Raw genomic sequence first — 26,298 nt, 5'->3', positions numbered from 1 at the left:
TATGGGAGAAGAGAGGCTGCCCAGCACAGGGACTGGTGCAGCGTGTGGGAAAGGGCAGCCTAGGGGATAATAGGCAGCTCCTCATTTTGGACTCAGTTTCTCTACTGGCAGGAGGCCAGCTACCTGATTCGGCCAGGGAATCACTTAACAAAGATTTGATCTTGTGATCCATCAGTGCCTCCCTGTGGTCACATGCTGCATAACACAGTAATTGCAATCTATCTGTACCCTACCCTTGTACTACACTCCTGACTGTATGCTTGCATGTTTGATCTTGCCTGTATCTTTCTAGTGTGCCTTTCGGCGATTAAATATAAAATTAATCTTGGGCTGCTCTTTTATCTCGATTCATGAATCCCCACGTCCGCACTTTCGGTTGGAGATTATACGCTACTTCAAGGTTGGTTTCTGACCAGATATAAGCCTGTTGTCATATGGGGCTTATTTCGTAGGAGGAACTGGTGGTAGCATACCGTACTGGGTTAGTGAGGAACCCTGACAGTGACGGCCAGGAGGTTTACATATACAGTGGGGCAAAAAAGTATTTAATCAGTCAGCAATAGTGCAAGTTCCACCACTTAAAAAGATGAGAGGCGTCTGTAATTTACATCATAGGTAGACCTCAACTATGGGAGACAAACTGAGAAAAAAAAATCCAGAAAATCACATTGTCTGTTTTTTTTTCATTTTATTTGCATATTATGGTGGAAAATAAGTATTTGGTCAGAAACAAAATTTAATCTCAATACTTTGTGATATATCCTTTGTTGGCAATGACAGAGGTCAAACGTTTTCTATAAGTCTTCACAAGGTTGCCACACACTGTTGTTGGTATCTTGGCCCATTCCTCCATGCAGATCTCCTCTAGAGCAGTGATGTTTTTGGCTTTTCGCTTGGCAACACGGACTTTCAACTCCCTCCAAAGGTTTTCTATAGGGTTGAGATCTGGAGACTGGCTAGGCCACTCCAGGACCTTGAAATGCTTCTTACGAAGCCACTCCTTCGTTGCCCTGGCGGTGTGCTTTGGATCATTGTCATGTTGAAAGACCCAGCCATGTTTCATCATCAATGCCCTTGCTGATGGAAGGAGGTTTGCACTCAAAATCTCACGATACATGGCCCCATTCATTCTTTCATGTACCCGGATCAGTCGTTCTGGCCCCTTTGCAGAGAAACAGCCCCAAAGCATGATGTTTCCACCACCATGCTTTACAGTAGGTATGGTGTTTGATGGATGCAACTCAGTATTCTTTTTCCTCCAAACACGACAAGTTGTGTTTCTACCAAACAGTTCCAGTTTGGTTTCATCAGACCATAGGACATTCTCCCAAAACTCCTCTGGATCATCCAAATGCTCTCTAGCAAACTTCAGACGGGCCCGGACATGTACAGGCTTAAGCAGTGGGACACGTCTGGCACTGCAGGATCTGAGTCCATGGTGGCGTAGTGTGTTACTTATGGTAGGCCTTGTTACATTGGTCCCAGCTCTCTGCAGTTCATTCACTAGGTCCCCCCGCATGGTTCTGGGATTTTTGCTCACCGTTCTTGTGATCATTCTGACCCCACGGGGTGGGATTTTGCGTGGAGCACCAGATCGAGGGAGATTATCAGTGGTCTTGTATGTCTTCCATTTTCTAATTATTGCTCCCACAGTTGATTTCTTCACTCCAAGCTGGTTGGCTATTGCAGATTCAGTCTTCCCAGCCTGGTGCAGGGCTACAATTTTGTTTCTGGTGTCCTTTGACAGCTCTTTGGTCTTCACCATAGTGGAGTTTGGAGTCAGACTGTTTGAGGGTGTGCACAGGTGTCTTTTTATACTGATAACAAGTTTAAACAGGTGCCATTACTACAGGTAATGAGTGGAGGAAAGAGGAGACTCTTAAAGAAGAAGTTACAGGTCTGTGAGAGCCAGAAATCTTGATTGCTTGTTTCTGACCAAATACTTATTTTCCACCATAATATGCAAATAAAATGAAAAAAAAACAGACAATGTGATTTTCTGGATTTTTTTTTCTCAGTTTGTCTCCCATAGTTGAGGTCTACCTATGATGTAAATTACAGACGCCTCTCATCTTTTTAAGTGGTGGAACTTGCACTATTGCTGACTGACTAAATACTTTTTTGCCCCACTGTATATCCCCAGCCTGGATTGGTGATATATATCCCCCCTCACTGGGAGTGCATCAATAACTCGTACCTATAAGGGAAGCCTCTCCGGCGACTATTTGCCCTCGGTGCAGATCTCTGACTGACCTGGGGTAAGTGGTGGCGACAGAGAGCGGATCCCTGCTGGGTAATTGTCTCCCCTCCCCAGAGGTGAGTGAAGTCGACACACCCCTCCCCTGTACACAACTACTTTAATAGTTTATTTATTGACTTTTGTGTTTGCCACTGGGGGCTGCCATTTTCATTGGGCGCACACCTCAATTACGGCAGCCATGGGCATAAGAGCCTGGGTAACTGAACCGTCGCCGCCTTCGTGACTGAACACCAAATCCTGGCAAGGAGAATAAAGATAATTTCCTCCCCATTGCATTTGGCTGTGTGCAGACACCGGGCAGCATAATAACACTGTTAGCCTGCAGGTTAACCTCATATCTGCAGGCTAACATCGTTATTCCTAGTGACAGGTTCTCTGTAACGGAATGGCTAAAAAAAAAATGCCTGGAAGACTCCTGGGCATCTTTTTAAGTGTTCTCAATTAAAATATCCTAGTATTTTGTTTGCATAATATGTATCAAAAAGTATCAGAAAATCTCCCAAAATCCCTTTGGATAATTTAATACACAACATTCCAAAAGAAACAAAAAATAACGCTGACGCTGTGGCGTCAAAAACCGGATAAAGATGCACATAGAAAAAACGCAATGAGAAAAGCGAAAGTAACTCAATGTAGCTCATTGGCGCAGAAAATCTGCAAACTGAAAATCTCACCAAATGCTCTTTGTGGAAATGTAGCTTTATTGAAGTTATTTTTTTCTTGAGAGTTTTTTGCAGTCTTTTGACTGGACAGTGCCTAGACTGGAGCATATTTTACCAGGAGCTACTTCACAGATGTGACCTGCATTTATTTTTTTTCCCACCAGATATTTTTCATAGCCGAAAGCGGGGGAAAAAAGCGCTCAAAAGACTGAACATATGAAAAGTGATGTCTACAATATGAATGAATAGGAAGAGTCAAGTGCATTTTACAGGTAGGGTGGTTTGTTTGTTTTTACCGCACACTTTCCAAAAAAAAACCCTCTGTGTACACATAGCCTTATAGGGCTAGTGATATTCTCCACGTTCTTCTAAAATAAAATAATTATATACTGTCTGTTTGATTGCTAGGTCTTTGAGCACTTACCAGCCATGCTTGGAGGGTCCTTCACATGCAGAAGGCAGATGTTTTATGCTGGGGTTAAAGTATTTTTTTCAGAAGCCAATAAAGATTAATAATTTAGAAAGTGAAAGTGACTAAATTCAAAAATGGCGGAAACATGCATTAGCTTTCACATTGCCAGTGTTTCTTATTGTAAGTTTCTTTTAAAGGTCAGCTGGTTTTTGCTATGTCTTCTGAAAGCAGCCTGATGTAGGCAAAAGGCTGAATCCAATAGTGTATCCCTTAGATTACTAAGTGCAGCCGTTCTGACACAAATCAGACATTTTAGATTTAGAATGAAGCAGAGCTGAGGAAGCTGCCCCCGCCCACACCCGGCTCTCTATGCACAAAGTCCAGAGACAGTGATGGACCTGTCACAGGAAGGCAGGTGCTGCTGTGTCCCAGCAATGATAAGCTCCTGGTGCTAAAACAATCATTCTAAGGAAACAAAATCACAGAGCTTGATACAGAGGCATCCTTGAATCTGTGTTTTAACCCCTACAGCATGCTGTCTTCAGAAAACATAGCAAAAGCCTGCTGACAGATTACATTTAGGGTGAGTGCACACAGTGCGGTCCGCTCGAATTTGCAGGTAAATCCGCAAGTAAAATGACCTGCGGTTTACCTGCGGATTTGCCCCTGCGTTTTGACACCTGTACAAAATGAAACAGGTGTCAAACCGCTGCGGAATCCGCAGAAAGAATTGACATGCTGCGGATTTAAAACCGCAGCAAATCCGCGCGGAAAAATCTGCAGCATGTGCACTGCGGTTTTTAAAAACCATTGATTTGCATTGTACTGTACAATACCTGCAAAACTGCAGCAGATCCAGAGGCAAATCCACTGCAGATCCGCAGCAAAATCCACACGGTGTGAACACACCCTTAAAGGACACCTGTCAGCTGATTTGCACTACCCGAGCCACAGGCACTATGAATTAAGCCACTGGCTTTGTTATTGTAGATATGTACGTTGGCCAAACGAATATTCGGCTGATGACTCTATCGTGTATGACCAGCTTTAGGCTGCGACAGACGGCCGTAGATTCATGTAAGAGAGTGGGGCCGATTATGGTAATGACACTCGACTCAGACTCTCTCAGAGGAGTGTTATCTTAGTGTGATCCGATTCTCTCAGATGACAGAATTGCATCACATTTGTGGCAAAGACGGAGAACTTAATTGCTCCATCTTCTCCCTTGTCTGAGTTCGTGAATCGGATGACATCCGAGTGCAGTCTGATGTTTCACATGCACCCATAGACATGTTTGGGTATGCACGATCCCATTTTCAGAGCCTCTCGCACCGTGCTGCGATTTTTTTTTTTTCTATGGCAGATCGGCAATAGATAAAAGATCTGCTCAGCCCCATAATATAACACTGGGCCGAGTGCTTTCTGATGTGTTTTGGGGCAGACCATCCCCTTCATCAAGTTAACACAACACCAATACATGTAGGGTGTCATGACTTTAGTATAACTCCACTGCGGGGCACATTCTTCATACCCTAGTGCTGCTCTATGAAGCACTGTTTGTTTTGTTTTTTTGTTTTTTTACATACACAGAATAATAGGAAACTCTCTTTATCTTGATTTATCTATAGTAAAAATAGAAGCCTCTTACTACAAGACTATTTCTTGTCATTGACAGAAAGTGAGACAAAACCAAAGAGTAAATCCGGTTCAGGAATTTTTTATTTAATCCACTGGATTCATCCAGGAATCTGCTGTGATCTGGTAATGTACCAAATTGTGCTTCGGCTCCCAGACTCTGATCCCAGGAGCTGCCGTCAATGTCCCAGACACTTTCTATTGGGCTTTATTCGCCTTCTAGATTCCTGATGAGCGGTGCGTTACGTTCTCTCAAAGATTTCAGGAACTGGTCCTTGTCTCTTTTTCCCCAGGAATCAACATAAGAGAAGAGCTGTCGCATCTTGTTCTGAGGGGTGTTCATGCTGCGCACTGTGGTATAGTGTTCACTTGTCAACAGCTTCCACTGTAAGAGGTCATCTAGGATTGGATCCACCAGAGCCACCCGATCTACGAGCTGAGTGCGGTGTCTGTCCACAAAATGCTCCTTCTCTGTAAGCAGAACATAGAACATGAGATGTGAGAATGTCTGTCATACGTGTCCTCACCTCCTCCTATTTGTTTATGGTCAAGTTGTGAGTAGGTTATTTGTGAATCGTCTATAGGTGATGTAGATTGTAAGCCCAGTGGGTCAGTGATGAAGATGTATACAGAGTGTGGTGGAATATAAAGAAGCTATATCGGCGACTGTAATAATTTGTTTGGAGCTATGGGCGTTGGAGATTTTTAGCCTTCTAACCCTGAGGATTCTTGTCTCTTGTGTAGGTACTGTAGAGCTGGGAGACTTTATGTTCTCACCACCAGCTGGGAATGATTTCGGGCTATCCAGAATGGACCCCATTCTCCAGGCGACCCATATTGTGGCATGTAAAAGTTAGGGAAGTCATGGTCAAAATTACTGTTATTGTGAACAGCTAAGCAAGTTGAAGATTAAATTATCTCTAAAATGCCGAAAGTTAAAGATGACACATCGCCTTTGTATTTTAGGCCAAAATAAAAAATACAATCTTTTACATTTTAAGAATAAGAAAAAGTAAAATGGACAGATGCAAAAGTTTGGGCACCCTGCATGGTTACTACTTTAGTAGCACCCCCTTTTTGAAAGTATCACGCTTTTTGTAGCCAGACAAGAGTCTTTCAGTTCTTGTTTGAGGGATTTTCATCCATTCTTCCTTGGAGAATTCCTCCAGTTCTGTGAGATTCCCGGGGTGTCTTGTATCCTCTGCTATTTTGAGGTCTTGCCACAGATTTTCAATGATGTTCAGATCAGGGGACTGTGAGGGCCATTGTAAATCCTTCAGCATGCGCCTTTTGAAGTCGTCTATTGTAGATTTTGTGTTTAGGATCATTATCCATTTGTAGAAGCCATCCTTCTATTTATGCTTTTTTTTAATAGATAGCGTTATGTTTGCATCAAGAATTTGTTGAAATTTCATTGCATCCATTCTTTCCTCTACCCATGAAATGTTCCCCATGCCATTGGCTGCAACACAACCCAAAGGTATGATTGATTCACCCCCATGCTTAATGGTTGGCAAGATGTTCTTTTAAAATTCTGTGCCCTTTGATCATTTTGGCCAAAGAGTTCTGTTTTAAACTCATTGACCTACAGGACTTGTTCTCAAAACGCATCCGCTTGTTTAGATGTTCTTTTGCATACTTCTGACTCTGAATTTTATGGTAAGAATGCAGGAGAGGTTTTCTTCTGATGGCTCTTACATGAATGCCATATTTGTGCAGGTGTCTCTGAAGAGTAGAACAATGTACCACAGCTCCAGAGTTTGCTAAATCTTTCTGAAAGTCTTTTGCAGTCAAGCGGCGGTTCTGAGTTGCCTCCCTTGCAATCCCACAAGCAGCTCTCACCGAAATTTTGCTTGGTCTTCCAGACCTTGTCTTGATTTCCACTGTTCCTGGTAATGGCCGTTTCTTAATTTTCAAACTGAGGAAAGGGCAACTTGAAAACGCTTTGCTATCTTCTTATAGCCTTCTCCTGCTTTGTGGCCTCCACCATTTTAATTCTCAAAGTGCTCGGCAGCTGCTTAGAAGCTGCTTAGTCCTCTTCTGTCACTACAACTCAGGAGACTGCACTCTGCGCCCCTTACTTTGGCTGCACTCTGCGCCCCTTCATTGGCTGCACTCTGCGCCCCTTACATTGGCAGCACTCTGCGCCCGTTACATTGGCTGCACTCTGCTCCCGTTACATTGGCTGCACTCTGCGCCCCTTACATTGGCTGTACTCTGCGCCCCTTACATTGGCTGTACTCTGCGCCCCTTACATTGGCTGTACTCTGCGCCCCTTACATTGGCTGCACTCTGCGCCCCTTACACTGGCTTAACTCTGCACAAATACATATATGTTTTGATTGGTTTTATTTGCTTTCTTCCATGAGGTCTCTGACATATTATAAGGAGCCTCCAGTCTGCTACTCACCTCTTGGTATTACTTCCTGATCTCCCATAGATGATACCTTGGGTGCACAGCCAGTCACTAAAAACACATAAGAGAGGCATTGAGGTCAGATGGGTCTGAACCTGATAATATGAGCCACTAAAGCTGGACACACATTCACCAGGGCATATATTCTGGGGTGTGTGGTGTTACATAGGACTGCAGGTGACATCTCCCACATTATCTGCACTCAGAGCGTTATCACTGTGTTATCTGTGGTGTTACATAGGACTGCAGGTGACATCTACTACATTATCTGTACTCAGGGAGTTATCACTGTGTTATCTGTAATGTTACATAGGACTGCTGGTGGCATCTACTACATTATCTGTACTCAGAGCGTTATCACTGTGTTATCTGTGGTGTTACATAGGACTGCAGGTGACATTATCTGTACTCTCAGAGATATCACTGTTATTTGTGGTGTTACATAGGACTGCAGGTGAAATCTACTACATTATCTGTACCCAGAGAGTTATCACTGTGTGATCTGTGCTGTTACATAGAACTGCAGGTGACAACTACTACATTATCTGTACTCAGAGAGTTATCACTGTGTGATCTGTGCTGTTACATAGGACTGCAGGTGACAACTACTACATTATCTGTACTCAGGGAGTTATCACTGTTATCTGTGGTGTTACATAGGACTGCAGGTGACATTATCTGTACTCTCAGAGATATCACTGTTATCTGTGCTGTTACATAGGACTGCAGGTGACAACTACTATATTATCTGTACTCACTCAGGGAGTTATCACTGTGTTATCTGTGCTGTTGCATAGGACTGCAGGTGAAATCTACTACATTATCTGTACTCATGGAGTTATCACTGTGTTATCTGTGGGGTTACATAGGACTGCAGGTGACAACTACTACATTATCTGTACTCAGGGAGTTATCACTGTGTTATTTGTGATGTTACATAGGACTGCAGGTGACAACTACTATATTATCTGTACTCAGGGAGTTATCACTGTGTTATTTGTGATCTTACATAGGACTACAGGTGACAACTACTACATTATCTGTACTCAGGGAGTTATCACCGTGTTATCTGTGGTGTTACATAGGCCTGCAGGTGACATCTACTACATTATCTGTACTCAGAGAGTTATTACTGTGTTATCTGTGGTGTTACATAGGACTGCAGGTGACATCTACTACATTATCTGTACTCAGAGAGTTATTACTGTGTTATCTGTGGTGTTACATAGGACTGCAGGTGGCATACTACATAGATATCTAGAGCTGGTCATGCACTCGCAGGATCTCGTGCCCCTTACCTTCCGTGATGGCCTTCCTGAGCTCCGCCGCCTCCTTATTCTCATTGATGGCTTTTAGGACAGTCAGGGTCACCTCAGTTCCATAGTCCTCCTTGTAGTATCTGAGGATGAGCTCGGCGGTGTCCAGGTCATCGGCGTCCTGCAGCGTACCTTTGGGGATCTTGCTGTATCCTTCCTTTATCTCTATGTCGTTTAACTTGTTCTTGAACTTCTTAAATGATTTTCTTTCCAGGTTTTCCAGCGCATCGATCAGGACGTCTTTCACCGTCCTCCCCATCTCCCCCTACGCGCTGACTCTACAGGTGGCCTCCTCTCTGTGGAGGACATGCGCCTACAACCCAGCAGCCAGGACGGGAACTGAAAGAAAAAAGTTTTTGCACAATTTCCTGTTATTTTTCTTGTGTGTTCTCCATTAGTTTGTGATTCTGCCTTCTTAAGAGCTGTTTTTTTTCGACACGCATTCCTTCAGCAGGGAGGAGCTGTGAGGTTAAGATATTCAGCAGGTTCTTCACTTACAGTACAATGTACTACTGTAGACCCAAAGGAAAAATCTAGTGTTGATCCTGGCCCCACCCTGTGATAAGAGGCAAACTTCAGTTCCTGGAAATGGTTGAATTCCATCAAGAAATGTTTATCTTCTGCAGTAAGCGCTGACGTACGCGGTCTGTTGGAAGACAACATGGACAATGTACTGTATTTATCATAGGAATCACTGAACTCTATATTGAATTTATGAGAGCTGAATAATTCCAGGACTCTATTCATGAGATAAACCAGATACAAGACTGTGTACTTGAGAAGGCCTATGTTCTTTGTGTTTGTGTGATGTCCTTTTTGTTTTAAGGCCCTTTTACATTTAGCGATGCACCAGCGATCCCGACCAGCGATATGACACAGTCAGGATCGCTGGTGCATCGCTAAATGATCGCTAGTGAGCTGCCACACACACAGATCTCACCAACGATGCAGCAGCAATACAGCAGACGATACTTACCTTTCAGACGCGGCGATCCTGACGTCCTCCCACCCGCGTCCACACGTCGCTCGTCGGCGCCACAGGAAGCCCAGCAGGAAGAGCCTGACGAGAAATGGAGCCTGCCGATCTCGTGCGATCAGCGATAGACAGCGGGGGAGCCGGTCGTTGGTAAGTATCACACATACCGATATCGCTATAACGTCACAAAATCGGTGATGTTATGGCGATATTGCTAGCGATATCGCTATGTGTAAAACCCCCTTTAGACATAAGATAAAAGTGCATCTGCATACGAAATGAATACTGGCCTTCCAACATAATAGAATCATAGAATCGTAGAGTTGGAAGGGACCTCCTGGGCCATCTGGTCCAACCCCCTGCTCAAAGCAGGATTCGCTAAATCATCCCAGTCAGATGTCTGTCCAGCCTCTGTTTGAAGACTTCCATTGAAGGAGAACTCACCACTTCTCGTGGCAGCCTGTTCCACTCATTGATCACTCTAACTGTCAAAAAGTTTTTTCTAATATCTAATCTGTGTCTCCTCCCATTCAGTTTCATCCCATTGCTTCTAGTCTTTCCTTGTGCAAATGAGAATAAAGTTGATCCTTCTACAATGTGACAGCCCTTTAGATATTTGTAGACAGCTATTAAGTCTCCTCTCAGTCTTCTCTTTTGCAAACTAAACATTCCCAAATCCTGCAACCTTTCCTCATAAGACAGGGTTTGCAGACCGGTCACCATTCTGGTCGCTCTTTTCTGAACTTGCTCCAGTTTGTTGATGTCTTTTTTAAAATGTGGTGCCCAAAACTGGACACAATATTCCAGATGAGGTCTGACCAAAGAGGAGTAGAGGGAAATAATGACTTCACGTGATCTAGACTGTATGCTTCTGTTAATACATCCTAGAATTGCATTTGCCTTTTTTGCTGCTGCATCACACTGTTGACTCATATTCAGTCTGTGATCTATTAGTATACCCAAGTCTTTTTCACATGTGCTGTCACTTAGCCCTATTCCTCCCATTCTATATATGTTTTTTTCATTTTTATTGCCCAGATGTAGTACTTTGCATTTCTCCCTGTTAAAAACCATTCTGTTAGTTGCTGCCCACTTCTCCAGTTTATTTAAATCTTTTTGAATTCTCTCTCTCTCTTCTCTAGTATTAGCTATCCCTCCTAGCTTTGTGTCATCAGCAAATTTAATCAGTTTACCCTCAATTCCTTCATCTAAATCGTTGATAAAGATGTTGAACAATACAGGGCCCAGGACAGAGCCCTGTGGTACCCCACTTGAGACATTCTTCCAACTGGATGTGCAGCCATTTACGACCACTCTTTGGGTCCGATCACTAAGCCAGTTATGAATCCACCTAACAGTTGCCTTGTCCATTCCATACGTAGTCATTTTTTCAATAAGGATTGTATGAGAGACTTTGTCAAATGCTTTGCTGAAGTCAAGATATACTATATCTACAGCATTTCCTTGATCCACCCAATCAGTGATACCATCATAGAAGGAAATTAAGTTAGTCTGACATGACTTATTAGTTACAAACCCATGCTGACTCTGTTTAATCACTTCATTCTTATCCAGGTATTGACATACATGTTGTTTAATAATTTGTTCAAAGATCTTTCCTGGTATAGAATCATAGAATCATAGAATCGTAGAGTTGGAAGGGACCTCCTGGGCCATCTGGTCCAACCCCCTGCTCAAAGCAGGATTCGCTAAATCATCCCAGTTAGATGTCTGTCCAGCCTCTGTTTGAAGACTTCCATTGAAGGAGAACTCACCACTTCTCGTGGCAGCCTGTTCCACTCATTGATCACTCTAACTGTCAAAAAGTTTTTTCTAATATCTAATCTGTGTCTCCTCCCATTCAGCTTCATCCCATTGCTTCTAGTCTTTCCTTGTGCAAATGAGAATAAAGTTGATCCTTCTACAATGTGACAGCCCTTTAGATATTTGTAGACCGCTATTAAGTCTCCTCTCAGTCTTCTCTTTTGCAAACTAAACATTCCCAAATCCTGCAACCTTTCCTCATAAGACAGGGTTTGCAGACCGGTCACCATTCTGGTCGCTCTTTTCTGAACTTGCTCCAGTTTGTTGATGTCTTTTTTAAAATGTGGTGCCCAAAATTGGACACAATATTTCAGATGAGGTCTGACCAAAGAGGAGTAGAGGGAAGTCAGACTCACCAGCCTATAGTTGCCTGGGTCCACCTTCTTCCCCTTTTTGAAGATAGGAACAACATTTGCTCTTCTCCAGTCTTCTGGCACTTCTCCTGTTCTCCAAGAATTTTCAAAGATTATGGAGAGGGGTTCAAAAATTTCTTCTGCTATCTCCTTCAGTACTCTGGGGTGTAATTCATCTGGACCTGGAGACTTGAATTCATTTAGGTTAGCTAAGTGTTTCCTCACTATCTTTCTGTTTATAGATATCCTGGATTCTTCTATTCCCTTAATAGGACAGTGAAGAACAGTTGATGTTACATTTCCTTTCTGAGAGAAAACAGATGCAAAATAGGAATTTAAAAGTTCAGCCTTCTCAACATCCTGTCTTACCATTTCATCATTTTCATCCTGTAAAAATCCTATAGCATCTTTGACTTTTCTTTTACTTTTGACATATCCCCAAAATCCTTTATAATTTCTTTTGACATCTCTTGCAAGCCTCAATTCATTTTCAGCTTTAGCTAATCTGATTTGTGCCCTGCAGGTTCTGCAGACAGCATTATATTCTTCTTTAGATATGCCTCCCTCTTTCCATTTTATAAACATTTTTTTCTTCCTTTTTAGCATGTGCTTAAGTTCTGTGTTCATCCATCCTGGTTTCCTTAAATGCTTCCTATTCTTCCCTCTTTTCGGAATTGTTAACAACTGTGCTTTGAGAATTTCATTTTTCAAGATTTCCCATCCTTCCTGGACATTTTTGTCTTTAAGGATATCCAGCCATTGGATCCCTCCAATTCTCTTTCTGAATCCCTTAAAATCTGCCTTTCTGAAATCTAACCTTGACGTCTGAGTCTTCACAGGTCTTCCGCCTCTAGTTATCCAAAATTCTAAAATAGCATGGTCGCTACCTCCTAGGGTCCCAGCCACTTTTACCTCCTCAACCATTTCCTCCCTGTTTATAAGGATTAGATCCAAGGTAGCAGTTCCCCTTGTTTTCTCCCTTACCTTTTGGAAGATAAAGTTGTCAGCAAGAGAGGATAAGAATTTCCTTGACCTGTTAGTTTTGCCTGAGAGAGATTCCCAACAAATGTCTGGATAGTTGAAATCTCCCATGACAACTATGTCATATTTTTTGGAGAACTTGGCCATTTGATGCATAAAGAGTTCATCCATATCTTCAGCTTGCACAGGCGGCCTGTAGTAAATGCCTACAATGGTGTCCTTTCCATTGTTCTGTCCTTGTATTCTTACCCAAACAGTTTCCACAGAACTCCCAGTCTCTGAAGCTTCAATCTCTGTGCAGATATACGCGTTTCTAACATACAATGCGACACCCCCTCCTCGTTTATCAAGTCTGTTTCTTGCAAATAAGTTGTATCCTTCTAGTCTTGTATTCCAATCATGTGTATTGTCCCACCAAGTTTCAGTGATTCCAATGACATCATATTTCTTTTCCTGTGTTAGTAGTTCCAATTCTCCTTGTTTGTTGCCCATGCTTTGTGCATTAGTATAGAAACACTTTAGTTTGTGATTGGTTTCTCTTTCTCCAATATTTTTATTAATTAGATTCTTTTGTCTTTGTTCTTCCTTTCCACTTCTAATAGCAGAGTTCTCAATAGCATTTGTCAGGTGTATGGCTTTTTCTGGTCTTTTGCTTCCCTTCCCATGTTGTTCTAGTTTAAAGCTCTCCTTACAAGTGTAGCAAGGCGACTTCCAAATACATGCTTTCCAGTTTTCGTAAGGTGCACCCCATCTCTAGCAAGTAGTCCATCGTATAAGTAGTTCACTCCGTGATCCAGAAATCCAAATCGTTGCTGACGGCACCATCGACGTAGCCAGTTGTTCACCTGCAGAATCTTATTCCACCGCCTTGTTCCATGGCCATCCACTGGGAGGATGGAAGAGAAGACCACCTGCGCTCCCAGTTCTTTCACTTTCTTGCCTAAGTCTTCAAAGTCTCTGCAGATGGTTTCCAGGTCATTTCTTGCGGTGTCATTTGTCCCCACATGTAGTAGCAGGAATGGGTAGTCATCTGTAGGTCTGAAGAGTCCTGATATCCTGTCAGACACATCTTTAATTTTTGCACCTGGAAGACAGCACATTTCTCTTGAAGTTATATCCGGTCTGCAGATAGCGGCCTCTGTTCCTCTCAACAGGGAATCCCCCATGACCACCACTCTCCGTTTCTTCTTCACAACATTTTTCTTTCTCCATCCAGGAGGACTCTGAAGGCGTACAAGGTTGCTGTTTGTTGGCAAAGTCTTATCCTGATGTATTTCTTCATCGTTCTCCTGCGTGAGAGCCTGGTACTGGTTTCTGAGCAGTATGGGTGCTGACTGCCTCCTGGTCCTCCTGCTTCTCTGGGTCACATGTCTCCATTCCTCTGTTTCTTCAGGTGCACTTCGAATTTCTTCTCTTTCTGTAACATGAAGAGATAATTCTGCTCTGTCCAAGAACTCTTCACCTTCCTTAATGATCTTCAACGTAGCTAACCTCTCTTCGAGATTTTGCAACTTTTCCTCCAACAGGGACACAAGCTTGCATTTGTGGCATGTGAAGTTTGGCTTTTCCACTGGTAAGTCTGTGAACATGTAGCAAGAAATGCAGCTCACCAAATGGCTCCTGGCCTCTTCCATCTTGAGATTTCTTAAAAACGATGAAAGATGAGCCAAAATTCTGCAACGGCCAAAACCCAGTGATCGTTGAGCTCGCGGAGACTCTTCACTTATCCCAGAAGGTACTGGGAATATGCAAATGATCTCCTCAAGACTCTTCCCCTGGTTTTCCGATTTCCTCTTTTCAGCTGCAACGGCCAAAACCCAGTGATCGTTGAGCTCGCGGAGACTCTTCACTTATCCCAGAAGGCACTGGGAATATGCAAATGATCTCCTCAAGACTCTTCCCCTGGTTTTCCGATTTCCTCTTTTCAGCTGCAACAGTCAAAACCCAGTGATCGTTGAGCTCGCGGAGACTCTTCACTTATCCCAGAAGGCACTGGGAATATGCAAATGATCTCCTCAAGACTCTTCCCCTGGTTAGACTATCTTGTTGTGTGACCTATTGTTATCTGCATAGGTACACGGCTCCTGTGGGTTTCCATTATAAACCAGTGGTCCTGAGATAGACATCCTGTCTCCAGCCTATGGATATGTATATTGTTTCACAATGCCTGTGGTGTTTGGAAGATAAACCATTGTTTGTCAGATGGGCATCTAGTCTTGGCCTAAACTGAATACCTTCAGGCCTTTTGACACCAGGACTTTATCCTAAATCCAAGGTCGCCATCTACAGGAAAATGACGAATACTGCAGCCAATTTGTTAGGAGTCGGATTCCTGCGTTTACTCAGCAGGGATCCAGATCCTCACATTCTGCACTCTCCTCCTATTTTTCCACTGCAGAGGAGATTGCCTTGCAGCAAATCTCTCCTGAGGCTAAGTCCTTCTGTCCTCTTACTGGGCATGCTCATGGGACGATCTCCCATTGGAGATCAGGAGTCATGTGCTCAGGTCCCGCTCCAGTGAGATCTGGAGGCGTGCAGAAGGTCCCGGCTGCTATAAAAGGCGTGCATGGCTGTTCCGCCATGCGCTAGTATAGTCATACTTGCAGCTGTGTGTATGAGGACGGATGCATGATTCTGGTGACTGACTCATTTGAAACCCCTTCCCTCTGATATTACGCATGTGAATAGGGACTGAGTTAGTATCAGCGCCAGCGCTCCTCTGCTTCAACTTGCACAGCTGCTAGCGTCCGACATTGTGCTTGCGCCTTGCCTTTGTCGTTTGGCGGCAGTGTCCACGCCGCGCTGCAGTAGCAGCCTCCTTGCGTTTGCAGTTGCAACGCCGCGCACACGGTAGGTCTAGACGGACGTAGTGTGCATTTTTTACTGAGTACTGTGACTACAACAGGCTCAGTTATTTGTGTTTGTACTTTTGGCATCTCCGTGAGTTTAACTGAGATTGCTTCACACCTGGGTGGAGTTTAACCCTGTGTGCAGTTCCGCCATATTGCTCCTGCCACCACTTAGCAGCGGTTATTTCACCTACTGCACGGTGGACCCCGAGCGGCGAACGCACTTTATTTATATTTTTATTTAGTGCGTTCCGCCGTTCCTAACACAATGACCATGTTCATGTTACCGGAAGATGATTGGACATTTGCCACAGAAGATGCCGGAAGAGAGGGACGGAGTTGTGGGTTGTATGTGGGTGTGGATGTGAAATCTTGGTATAAATGGAGGAAAAATCAAGGCCATTTCTCTCTCCTCTTTCTTTCTCTCTCCTCTTTCTTTCTATCTATCCTTTCTATCTCTCTCTCATTGCTAAGTATACTTGTATTACATAGATATTTGTATTGGTATTTCTCTAATTATAGGACATTGAAGAAAGGTTTTATTGTTACATTATTATTTGAATTGCCTTATTACTATCTTATTTTACTTGTCATTAAATATCTTTGTCATTCTCCCAAACCTGAGTTATTGATTATATAGGAAATATTCAGGATGGGAAATCACCTCCAACACGGTCACACAAGTACAAGGCATAGATTACACAACCAGGTACGGACTGGGACTGAAATTCAGTCCTGGCATTGGAAATCACACAGGCCCGTGCTGTCCCTGTCCCCAAGCACCAGATGGGATATATTACTAATATTACACTGGATGGAGGACAGTAAGATTTACTACAAGACCAATATTTGTAATGATACCCGTGGCTGCTGGGGTAAACTACGGAGTCAGCGACTTTGTGCCTCTTCACAGCTCTTAACAGTGTGGGTGTCTTGAGAACACCGATTCTGTTAACAACACAGCAGACAAGGTGGCCCACGACCAGACAGGCCCTGCCTACAACAGAAGTATTGGGCATATATTACGCACAGTAGGCACCTCTCACAAGCAGAGCCCACACACTATGGACACATTACAGGCATGGGGCACAGGTTATACACAGGAACCTATCACAAGCAGAGCCCACACACTATGCACACATTACAGGTATGGAGCACATGAAATACACAGGCACCTATCACAAGCAGAGTGCACACACTATGCACACATTACAAGCATGGGGCACATGTTACACACAATAGGCACCGAGCGCACACATTAAAGGCATAGGGCACACGTTGCACACAGTAGTCACCTATCACAAGCAGAGCGCACACACTATGCACACATTACAAGCATGGGGCACAGGTTATACACAGGAACCTATCACAAGCAGAGCCCACACACTATGCACACATCACAGGTATGGGGCACACGTTACACACAGTAGACACCTATCACAAGCAGAGCACACACACTATGTACACATTACAGGTATGGAGCACATGTTATACACAGTAGGCACCTATCACAAGCAGAGCACACACACTATGCACACATTACAGGTATGGAGCACATGTTATACACAGTAGGCACCTATCATGAGCAGAGCGCACACACTAAGCACACATTACAGGCACACGTTACACACAGTAGGCACCTATCTGTTGTGAATTCACTTTCTTGACTACCTCTGGTTGCTAGTGAAGGTAGTGGAGCTGGTTGTATTGACAGAGGGGTCGCAAGTTCTCTTTCCGGGCTCCCTCTGGTGGTTACAGGAGGTAATGGAGCTGATCTAATTAACAGAGGCCTGCCACCTGATAGTGAGGAGGACGATTGGACATCTGGTGTTTTTGACTGGATTTAAGACAGCCGACTCCCTCTATCCCTGCTGGTGATTTTTTCCTGCCTCCTGAGGTCTTAGTTTCCAGCTCAGTCCCTGCATGCTCAAGCTAAGTGTTCTTTTGCTATTGTCCACATTTAATTTTGTCTATTCAGTTTTGTTTGTTCAGCCAGCCCGACTGGGGCTGTGCTGAATTTCCATTTTTATGTTACTGCTTGTGCCAGTTTGTTTTTGTCCCTTATTAGATTGGCCTCTTTTTGCTCTGCTTTCAGAATATGCCAGAGTGCTGATATAGTGGGCGAAGTTGAGTGACTTCAGTATTTTTCTATCAGACATGTTGGACATTTTTTGCAGGGTTTTTTGCATGATTGCAGACAGTGTCTTTCCTTTCCTGTCCTGTCTAGTTAGTGTGGGCCCCATCGTTTGCTCAGCCTATTTTCCTACCTGCGTTTGTGATTTCATCTTGTGTCACCGACAATAAATGTTTGGGGGCTATCTTTTCCTTTGTGGCCTGCTCTGGGGCAATTTAGATTTACCCTTTCTTGCTTTAGGCTTATTTAGTTCTCCGGCTGTGTCGAGGCGTCTAGAATCATCGTAGGTACGCTGCACGGCTGCTGTTAGTTGTGTGGATAGGATCAGGGGTCTGCAATCCGCTTAGTTACCAACCTCTCTGGTTTTCTGTGGCTTAGCTTGGTCTTGCTTTCCTCCTCGGTGACCCAATCATAACACCGATCACAAACATAGCGCACACCCTATGCACACATTACAGGCATGGGGCACACGTTACAAACAAGGCACCTATCACAAGCAGAGTGCACACACTATGCACACATTACAAGCATGGGGCACATGTTATTCACAGGCACCTATCACAAGCAGAGCGCACACATGCACACATTACAGGCATGAGGCACACATTACACACAGTAGGCACCTATCACAAGCAGAGCGCACACACTCTGCACACATTACAGGTATGGAGCACATGTTATACACAGGCACCTATCACAAGCAGAGCGCACACACTATGCACACATTATAGGCATGGGGCACACGTTACAAACAATGCACCTATCACAAGCAGAGCACACATGACTCTGGAGAGGTCGATTTCTCCTGACCCAATTTTCCCCCCCAAAGGTCCCCCGCCCCCTCTTTTATGTTAAGTAAAGACAAGCGACAACCATTTTCTTTTGGGTAATAACGGCCACAGCAGCCCATTTATTGATAGTCTTTGGTAATCAAAGACACTTGGTGAGGTCCTCGAAGTTATAACAGTCTGGTGGTTTTTTAAAATGGCATTGCCCCTTTCACCCAGCCTTACTCCTAGCCGCGTTTTCCTCTGACTCAGAAGCACCATGCACCAAGGGAAGGGGTGCCCTCTTGATCATGTGATCCCGACATTCCATCACTGGGAATCACCCAATCCCATACTGATGTGAACCCGGCTTTCCATCGCCGGGTATCACCCACCAACTCGTGTTACCATGATCTCGACGTTCCATCGCCGGGAATCACCCAATCCCATACTGATGTGAACCCGGCTTTCCATCGCCGGGTATCACCCACCAACTCGTGTTACTGTGATCCCGACGTTCCATCGCCGGAAATCACCCAATCCCATACTGATGTGAACCCGGCTTTCCATCGCCGGGTATCACCCACCAACTCGTGTTACTGTGATCCCGACGTTCCATCGCCGGAAATCACCCAATCCCATACTGATGTGAACCCGGCTTTCCATCGCCGGGTATCACCCACCAACTCGTGTTACTGTGATCCCGACGTTCCATCGCCGGAAATCACCCAATCCCATACTGATGTGAACCCGGCTTTCCATCGCCGGGTATCACCCACCAACTCGTGTTACTGTGATCCCGACGTTCCATCGCCAGGTATCACCCAAAACTCACCAGACCACCACCACATCAAATGACGGGGATCCATGCATTTAACAAATCCCCAATCCTAATTTTACCCAACTTCGAGGACCCACCAGCGCCACACCGAGAGCACCTTGACCACCTCAAGTGCTCAAGACCCCACCATTCAGCATGCTGTGGCCTTTTCGATGCCTTCTTGCAAACCCAACGTCCACAGCGTTCAAATGCTCTCCATCTGCTAAACAAAATTCCTCCTCCATACTGTCAAAACTCGCATGACGTACCGCTACTCCCCCGTTCTGCACCACGAATTAGGATACTGGTTTGTTGTTTTTAATTCGTGCTTTGTTAATCCTTGTAACGGATCGGGCTCCCCTCCAAAATTTCCTGGGTATCATGTCAGACCACCCTATTTTTAAATTTGGGAACGCCCCCCATAGCTGCTTCAAGTCTATTTTGATGTCCCAAACCAGTCCCTTCCCAGAGCATACTCCCAGGTCATTACCCCCCACATGCAGGACTAAGATATCAGGCGCTCTATGGCGCTGTCTGCTTGTTAAAACTCGTGAATGACCCGCCCCAATGTTAAATCCGTAGATCCAATCACCTAGTTAACGTCACATCCCTTTTGAAACCCAGCTGTCTACCGCCAGTCCATGTGTCTGCTCATAGCGCTCCACAGTGAACATATCAATGGCCTAGAATCCAGATTAGCTTGTGAAACCCGCTCTGTAATGAAACAACCATAAGTTAGTGCAATATGTCAGTTAGCCCCTTCACATCCGTGGGGTCGTACGTAGGACTGAAACCGTTTGACTCCCACCCGCCAATTCTCATCACAATTTCCAAACTTAAACCTCCAATTACTGCCTCTTTTGCAGCCCTGATGTGAAAGGAATGACCTCCATAGCTGTGCGGCTCCATGCCTGTTTCTTCCAAGCACCTCCAGAACCCCTTGATGAATTGATATTCTGATAAAAGGGGACAGTTCTCCTGACAATAATGGTTCCCCTTGCCTGGGCCTAAAAGCTATAAATATTCCAAAACATTGCAACGGGCACATAACAAAATCCTTCACCTTTCCCAACATTGCCTTCCTCCTTTTATCCCATTGGTCCGTTTTGACTTACTGATTCAAAATTCTACCCCTTTTTGGGTGTCCATGATGTCTCCGGTTTTGGCTAAGATTGTCTCCAGCTAAAATGTCCCCAACTTTGGATCTACCCTGCGCTATTTACCCAATTCTCATTGCCTGAAAATGCCAGCAAAACAACTCTATGTTGAAACGTGACCTGCAGACCGCCTCTAATTGTAAGATTAAATTCAGCAATAACCCCAATGACACTGGCCACCTGTTGTCCATTTGGCTTTTTACTTTCCGAGAACCCTTAAGCGCCTGTCTGACTAAAAATTCTTTGTGAAATCAGTTCTATTCCGAAGGGAGTGGGGGGGCAACAGAATGCATACCTGTATAATGACATGTATCATGCTTCAAACTATTATACCGTAGCCAGCCCCTAATTTCTAGGTTTTGGTTCTAGAAACATCAATATGTACGATAGGTGAACAGTGACCCTTTTTTTTTTTTTTTTTTTTTAAATGTACCTAATACTATTCCCGGAAAATTGATGAGTATATATTCCTTCCCCTAAGCTGGGTCAGCCATCTACCTATAATATTCTGTTATTCATAACCTTCTATACTGTTACTTACAAGAAAAGCCTCCATTCCTTTCTTACATTCATTCAGTGAGTTGGCCATCACCACTTCCTCAGGAAGAAAATTCCAGAGCCTCACTGCTCTTACCGTGAAGAACCCTCTTCTATGCTGGTGCAGAAATTGTCTTTCCTCCAAACGAGGAGAATGCCCCCTTGTTCTTGTCACAGTCCTTAGTACAAACAGTTCATTGGAGAGATCTCTGTATTGCCCTCTGATATACTTGTACATATATATTAAGTCTCCCTTAAGTCTTCTCTTTTCTAGAGTAAATAGACCTAATTTTGATAACCTTTCTGGGTATTGTAGTGAACCAACTCCATTTATCATTTTAGTAGCCCGCCTTTGAAACCTTTCAAGTTCAGTAATGTCTTTCTTGAGCACCGGCGTCCAAAATTGCACACAATCCTCCAAGTGTGGTCTGACGAGTGATTTGTACAGAGGGAGAATTATGTTTTCATCTCGTGTCCCCAGACCTCTTCTAATGCATCCCATGACCCTATTTGCTTTGGTGGCAGCTGCCTGACACTGGGCACTCCAATTTAGCTTCTTATTGACTAAGATGCCTAAGTCTTTTTCCATGTCTGATTTCCCCAGCAGTTTCCCATTTAGTAATTGTAGCATCTGTTTCTCCTTCCCATGTGCAGAACCTTACACTTATCTGTATTAAACCTCATTTGCCATTTTTCAGCCCAATTCTCCAATTTACTCAAATCTGTCTGTAGTTGCAAACTGTCCTCCTATTTATTACGTTTTTTTTTTTAAATATTTCTTCGTCCTGGACAAATGCCGTGTAGTAGGAAAATTTACGCTGAGCCCACCACACTCACTATTAGTCATCGATCCCCGTGTTGACCCATTCTTTACCTACCATATTATTTAAATTACGGGAATTCATATAGGATAGAGACCCCGCTCATGGCTCTACCCACCGTAAGTAATGGCTGATGCTGTTGTGTTTATGTCTCTGCTGGCCCTCATTAATGGCTAGCACTGTTGTGTCCATAACTCTACCTGCCTTCAGTAATGACAGCACTTGTGTTTATGGCTCTGCCTCTTGTCTGCAGCACTGATTGTCCCCATTCAACACCGAGGTGTTTTTTTTTTTGTTTTTTTTACCAGTTACACACCCACAACTTATTCCTTATATTATGTAATTACATATAGGATAAGGCTCCAGGTAAACTCTTCCCCACCGCACTATCCACCATCATAGGCAATGTAGATAATCGAATGATGGGTATATACCATGACTGTTAACCTACTGTAAAGCCAATGCAGCACCACTAGGGGGAGCCATCAAGCAGGGCACAATATAAAAGATGCTGCCATATTTGAAGGGGACAGCCCTATATACAGGCTTATAATGATCCAGGAGGTTTGCAGTCATATATGCTGGGCTTCTGGAGTGTAGATATATCATCTATATACCAGGGTAGCACTATAATTCTGGGGTCCAACTATACCTATAGATCAGTGTCTCCCAAACTCCAGTCCCCACGGACCCACAGGGCACGCCCCCAGGACCCCCCCATTACCACACAGATGGTGGAAGTATCATCAAGGCATCAGGAATTCTCTCACCTGTGCAACTCTACGGAAATCCCAAAAACATGACCCGCGGGGACACAGATGAAGTGCCAAGTATACTGAAGTCCACCCATATACCGTGGGACTCCTATAATTCCTGGGTACAACTGTACCTATAGATGAAGTGCCAAGTGTACTGAAGTCCACCCATATACCGTGGGACTTTTATAATTCCTGGGTACAACCATACATATAGCGGATAGAATCCATATACACCGCATGTTACGTATATCACATAGGGCAGGATGCCAACACAGGCACTACATAGGGGGAAGTAATTTCGCCATTTCCTTGGCTGTATCAACAATCCCCCCTACAGCCCCCCTTCTCTTCCTGCCAGCTCTGTGTAACTGGATCCTTTCCCTCCTCCTTCAGGAATGTCTGTGTAATCACCCTCACCGTAATGGGTATCATGAAACCGACGGAAAAGGGGACACGTGGCTGGAAATCTCTTTGTAAACTATAAGCCATGGCATCTCCTCAGTAATAGCATATACATAACTGTACCCCATACACTATACTGAATCATCGGATGTATCAGCAATGCATTATGTAAAATATCTGTCGATCCGCCACACGTATTACACAAAATATATATATGCTGGCCGTGTATTACGATCAGTCATGTATGTTCCAGAAATATCTAGACAATGGAATATCGATATATCAGCCATGAATCCTACGGCAATATGTATATACCATCGTGTGTAATACCCTATGTCTCTGATATATGATAATAATACATCAAGATAGTAATATTGGCATAAACATATTTATATAAATATATAAACCAAGCCCCATATATAGGATAGTTATAATACAAAATGTATATCTGCCCAGTAGTATTTGTGATACATCTGCTATATATCATACAGCAGTCAATACATCAGCCATAATAGTACAATAGTATCTATGTTGTATTGGGGAAGTTATTTAAAACGTATCTATACAAGCGCCATGCACTGCAATGTGGTATCTATATATACCCTGCACTAAATTGCAGTATATACATATATGCCATACATTATATCGAAGAATCACGTACATTCACCATGCACTACAATGCAAATACATACCTGCTATACCCTATATTGCAGTACCCATATGACTGCCATGCACCAAATTACAGTATCTATAAGTACCCCATGCACTATATTGCTGTATCTATATCTACACCATGCACCACCTTCCAGTACCTGTCCAGTCCTTCGGAGGTCAGAAAGGGGCTTCACTACCCCTGGTCAGTCCTTTTGTCTGTGGGCCGCCCTCCCAGGGCTGTGGGGTACTCGGTACAGGGCCGGTGTCAGGGGGATGCGTCACAGCAGCGGCGACCCAGTCCGTGGCCCTGGGCACCCAAGTAATGGCTGTTTTATGCGATGGTTTATATGAATAGTTCGTGACGCCACCTGTGGTGTTCGGCAAGTGTGGTGTTAGGCCGACGGTAACCCATTATTTACCTTAGATACCAGCTCCCAGTGCCTGCTTAGAGCGCTGGGAGCGTCGCTGATCATTGGCTCCCACTGCCACACACAGCGATGCGCGCTGGCCAGCGGGAGAGCAGCGATCAAAAAACGGCCGTGCACAATAGTGCACGATCAGTGATACCCGCCGGGGGGGGGGGGGGCGGTCGCTGATCCCCGTCATACACAGCGATCTCGCTGGTGAGATCGCTGTGGCGTCACAAAATCGGCGATCTCGCTAACGAGATTGCTGTGTGTGACGGGGCCTTTAGGAAAACAGCTGTGCACCACTGCAGAGACCAAATTGTCCAAAATAACAAAACATCCATCTAACCTTGGCGTCTGGATAAGCACAGAGACAAAACAGGTTTGGTGACTTGTTAAGAGTAGTTTGTGCAAATTGCAGTTTGCATCTGTTATCTTTTTGGCAGTAAGTATATCATGGTTTGATCTTCGTAGTATTAGGCTATGTGCACACGCTGCGGATTCTGTGGATCCGCAGCGGATTTGCCTCTGCGGATCCGCAGCAGTTGCGCAGACATAGTACAGTATAATGTTATCCTATGGGTTTTAAAATCCGCAGTGCACATGCTGCAGATTTTTTTCGTGCGGAAAAGCTGCGGTTTGAAATCCGCAGCATGTCAATTCTTTCTGCGGATTCGGCTGCGGTTTGGCACCTATTCCATTGTCCAGGTGTCAAACTGCAGGAGAAAACTTTACCTGCGGATCCGCACGGTAAAATCCGCAGATGAATCCGCAGTGTGTGCACATAGCCTTAGAGTAGTGGCAGTCACTGCAACGTTTTTTAAGCAGGGGTATGATAAGTTTGGAATAGTTTAGTTTTCGGCCTCCTGCTAGATCTAGAGCCATGAATACACCAGTCTCATAACATTCAGGTGGAACGCTGCCGTATGAATTCATTGGACTCATAACATTTGGATGGAACATTGCCTCATGAATACACAGAACTTGTAACATTCAGTTGGAACGCTGCCTCATGAATACACCGGACTCATAACATTCGGATGGAATGCTGCCTCATGAATACACAGGACTCATAACATTTGGATGGAACGCTGCCTCATGAATACACTGGACTCATAACATTTGGATGGAATGCTGCCTCATGAATACACCGGACTCATAACATTCGAGTGGAACGCTGCCTCATGAATACACCGGACTCATAACATTCGAGTGGAACGCTGCCTCATGAATACACCGGACTCATGATGTTTTGATGGAACGCAGCCTCATGAATACACTGGACTCATAACATTCGAGTGGAACGCTGCCTCATGAATACACTGGACTCATAAAATTCGGGTGGAACGCTGCCTCATGAATACACCGGACTCATAAAATTCGGATGGAACGCTATGTCATGAATACACCGGACCCATAACATTTGGATGGAATGGTGCCTCATGAATACACCGGACTCATAATATTCGAGTGGAACACTGCCTCATGAATACACAGGACTCATAACATTTGGATGGAATGCTACCTCATGAATACACTGGACTCATTACATTCGGATAGAATGCTGCCTCATGAATACACAGGACTCATAACATTTGGATGGAACGCTGCCTCATGAATACACTGGACTCATAACATTTGGATTGAATGCTGCCTCATGAATACACCGGACTCATAACATTCAGGTGGAACGCTGCCTTGTGAATACACCGGACTCGTAACATTCGAGTGGAACGCTGCCTCATGAATACACTGGACTCATAAAATTCGGGTGGAACGGTACCTCATGAATACACCGGACTCATAACATTCAGGTGGAACGCTGCCTCATGAATACACTGGACTCATAAAATTGGGATGGAACGCTGACTCGTGAATACACCGGACTCGTAACATTCGAGTGGAACGCTGCCTCATGAATACACTGGACTCATAAAATTCGGGTGGAATGCTGCCTCATGAATACACTGGACTCATAACATTCGAGTGGAACACTGCCTCATGAATACACAGGACTCATAACATTTGGATGGAATGCTGCCTCATGAATACACTGGACTCATAACATTCGGATAGAATGCTGCCTCATGAATACACAGGACTCATAACATTTGGATGGAACGCTGCCTCATGAATACACTGGACTCATAACATTTG

At 44.3% G+C, this 26,298-nt stretch overlaps 2 protein-coding genes across 5 annotated transcripts in view; one reads left to right on the top strand and one right to left on the bottom strand.

Annotated features, from left to right (window-relative positions):
• TRIM72 (tripartite motif containing 72) overlaps positions 1-26,298 on the top strand; it is a 151,434-nt gene that overhangs the window by 4,817 nt on the left and 120,319 nt on the right. For 2 of the 4 annotated variants that reach the window (XM_073547435.1, XM_073547432.1), the window contains exon 2: positions 3,087-3,194. The gene's annotated coding sequence lies outside the window, so the exon portion shown is untranslated. Of the gene's footprint in view, positions 1-3,086; positions 3,195-5,312; positions 5,443-26,298 lie in introns of those variants that run through there. The other 2 variants (XM_073547434.1, XM_073547431.1) reach the window with 1 other exon arrangement.
• LOC141050783 (apoptosis-associated speck-like protein containing a CARD) lies at positions 5,036-9,262 on the bottom strand. The gene is made up of 3 exons (XM_073547436.1): positions 8,684-9,262; positions 7,380-7,436; positions 5,036-5,440 (listed from the first exon to the last, which is right to left on the bottom strand). The coding sequence occupies exons 1-3, from the start codon at positions 8,958-8,960 to the stop codon at positions 5,178-5,180; spliced, it is 597 nt and encodes a 198-aa protein (XP_073403537.1). The 5' UTR covers positions 8,961-9,262; the 3' UTR covers positions 5,036-5,177.

This window comes from Dendrobates tinctorius, unplaced genomic scaffold, assembly GCF_039654945.1.
Source record: "Dendrobates tinctorius isolate UK_male_01 unplaced genomic scaffold, ASM3965494v1 ptg000152l, whole genome shotgun sequence".
Lineage (NCBI taxonomy): Eukaryota > Metazoa > Chordata > Amphibia > Anura > Dendrobatidae > Dendrobates > Dendrobates tinctorius.
The sequence above is the reverse complement of the archived record's forward strand: the minus strand, read 5'-3'. Positions and strand labels throughout refer to the sequence as shown.

Excerpts from the sequence above, each read along its gene's own strand:
- LOC141050783 (XM_073547436.1), bottom strand. The coding sequence starts at position 8,960 with ATGGGGAGGACGGTGAAAGACGTCCTGATCGATGCGCTGGAAAACCTG. Across the intron at positions 7,437-8,683 it reads CAGGAAGGCCATCACGGAAG|TGACTGGCTGTGCACCCAAG; the intron begins GTAAGGGGCACG and ends ATGTGTTTTTAG. Across the intron at positions 5,441-7,379 it reads TCAGGAAGTAATACCAAGAG|AGAAGGAGCATTTTGTGGAC; the intron begins GTGAGTAGCAGA and ends TTCTGCTTACAG.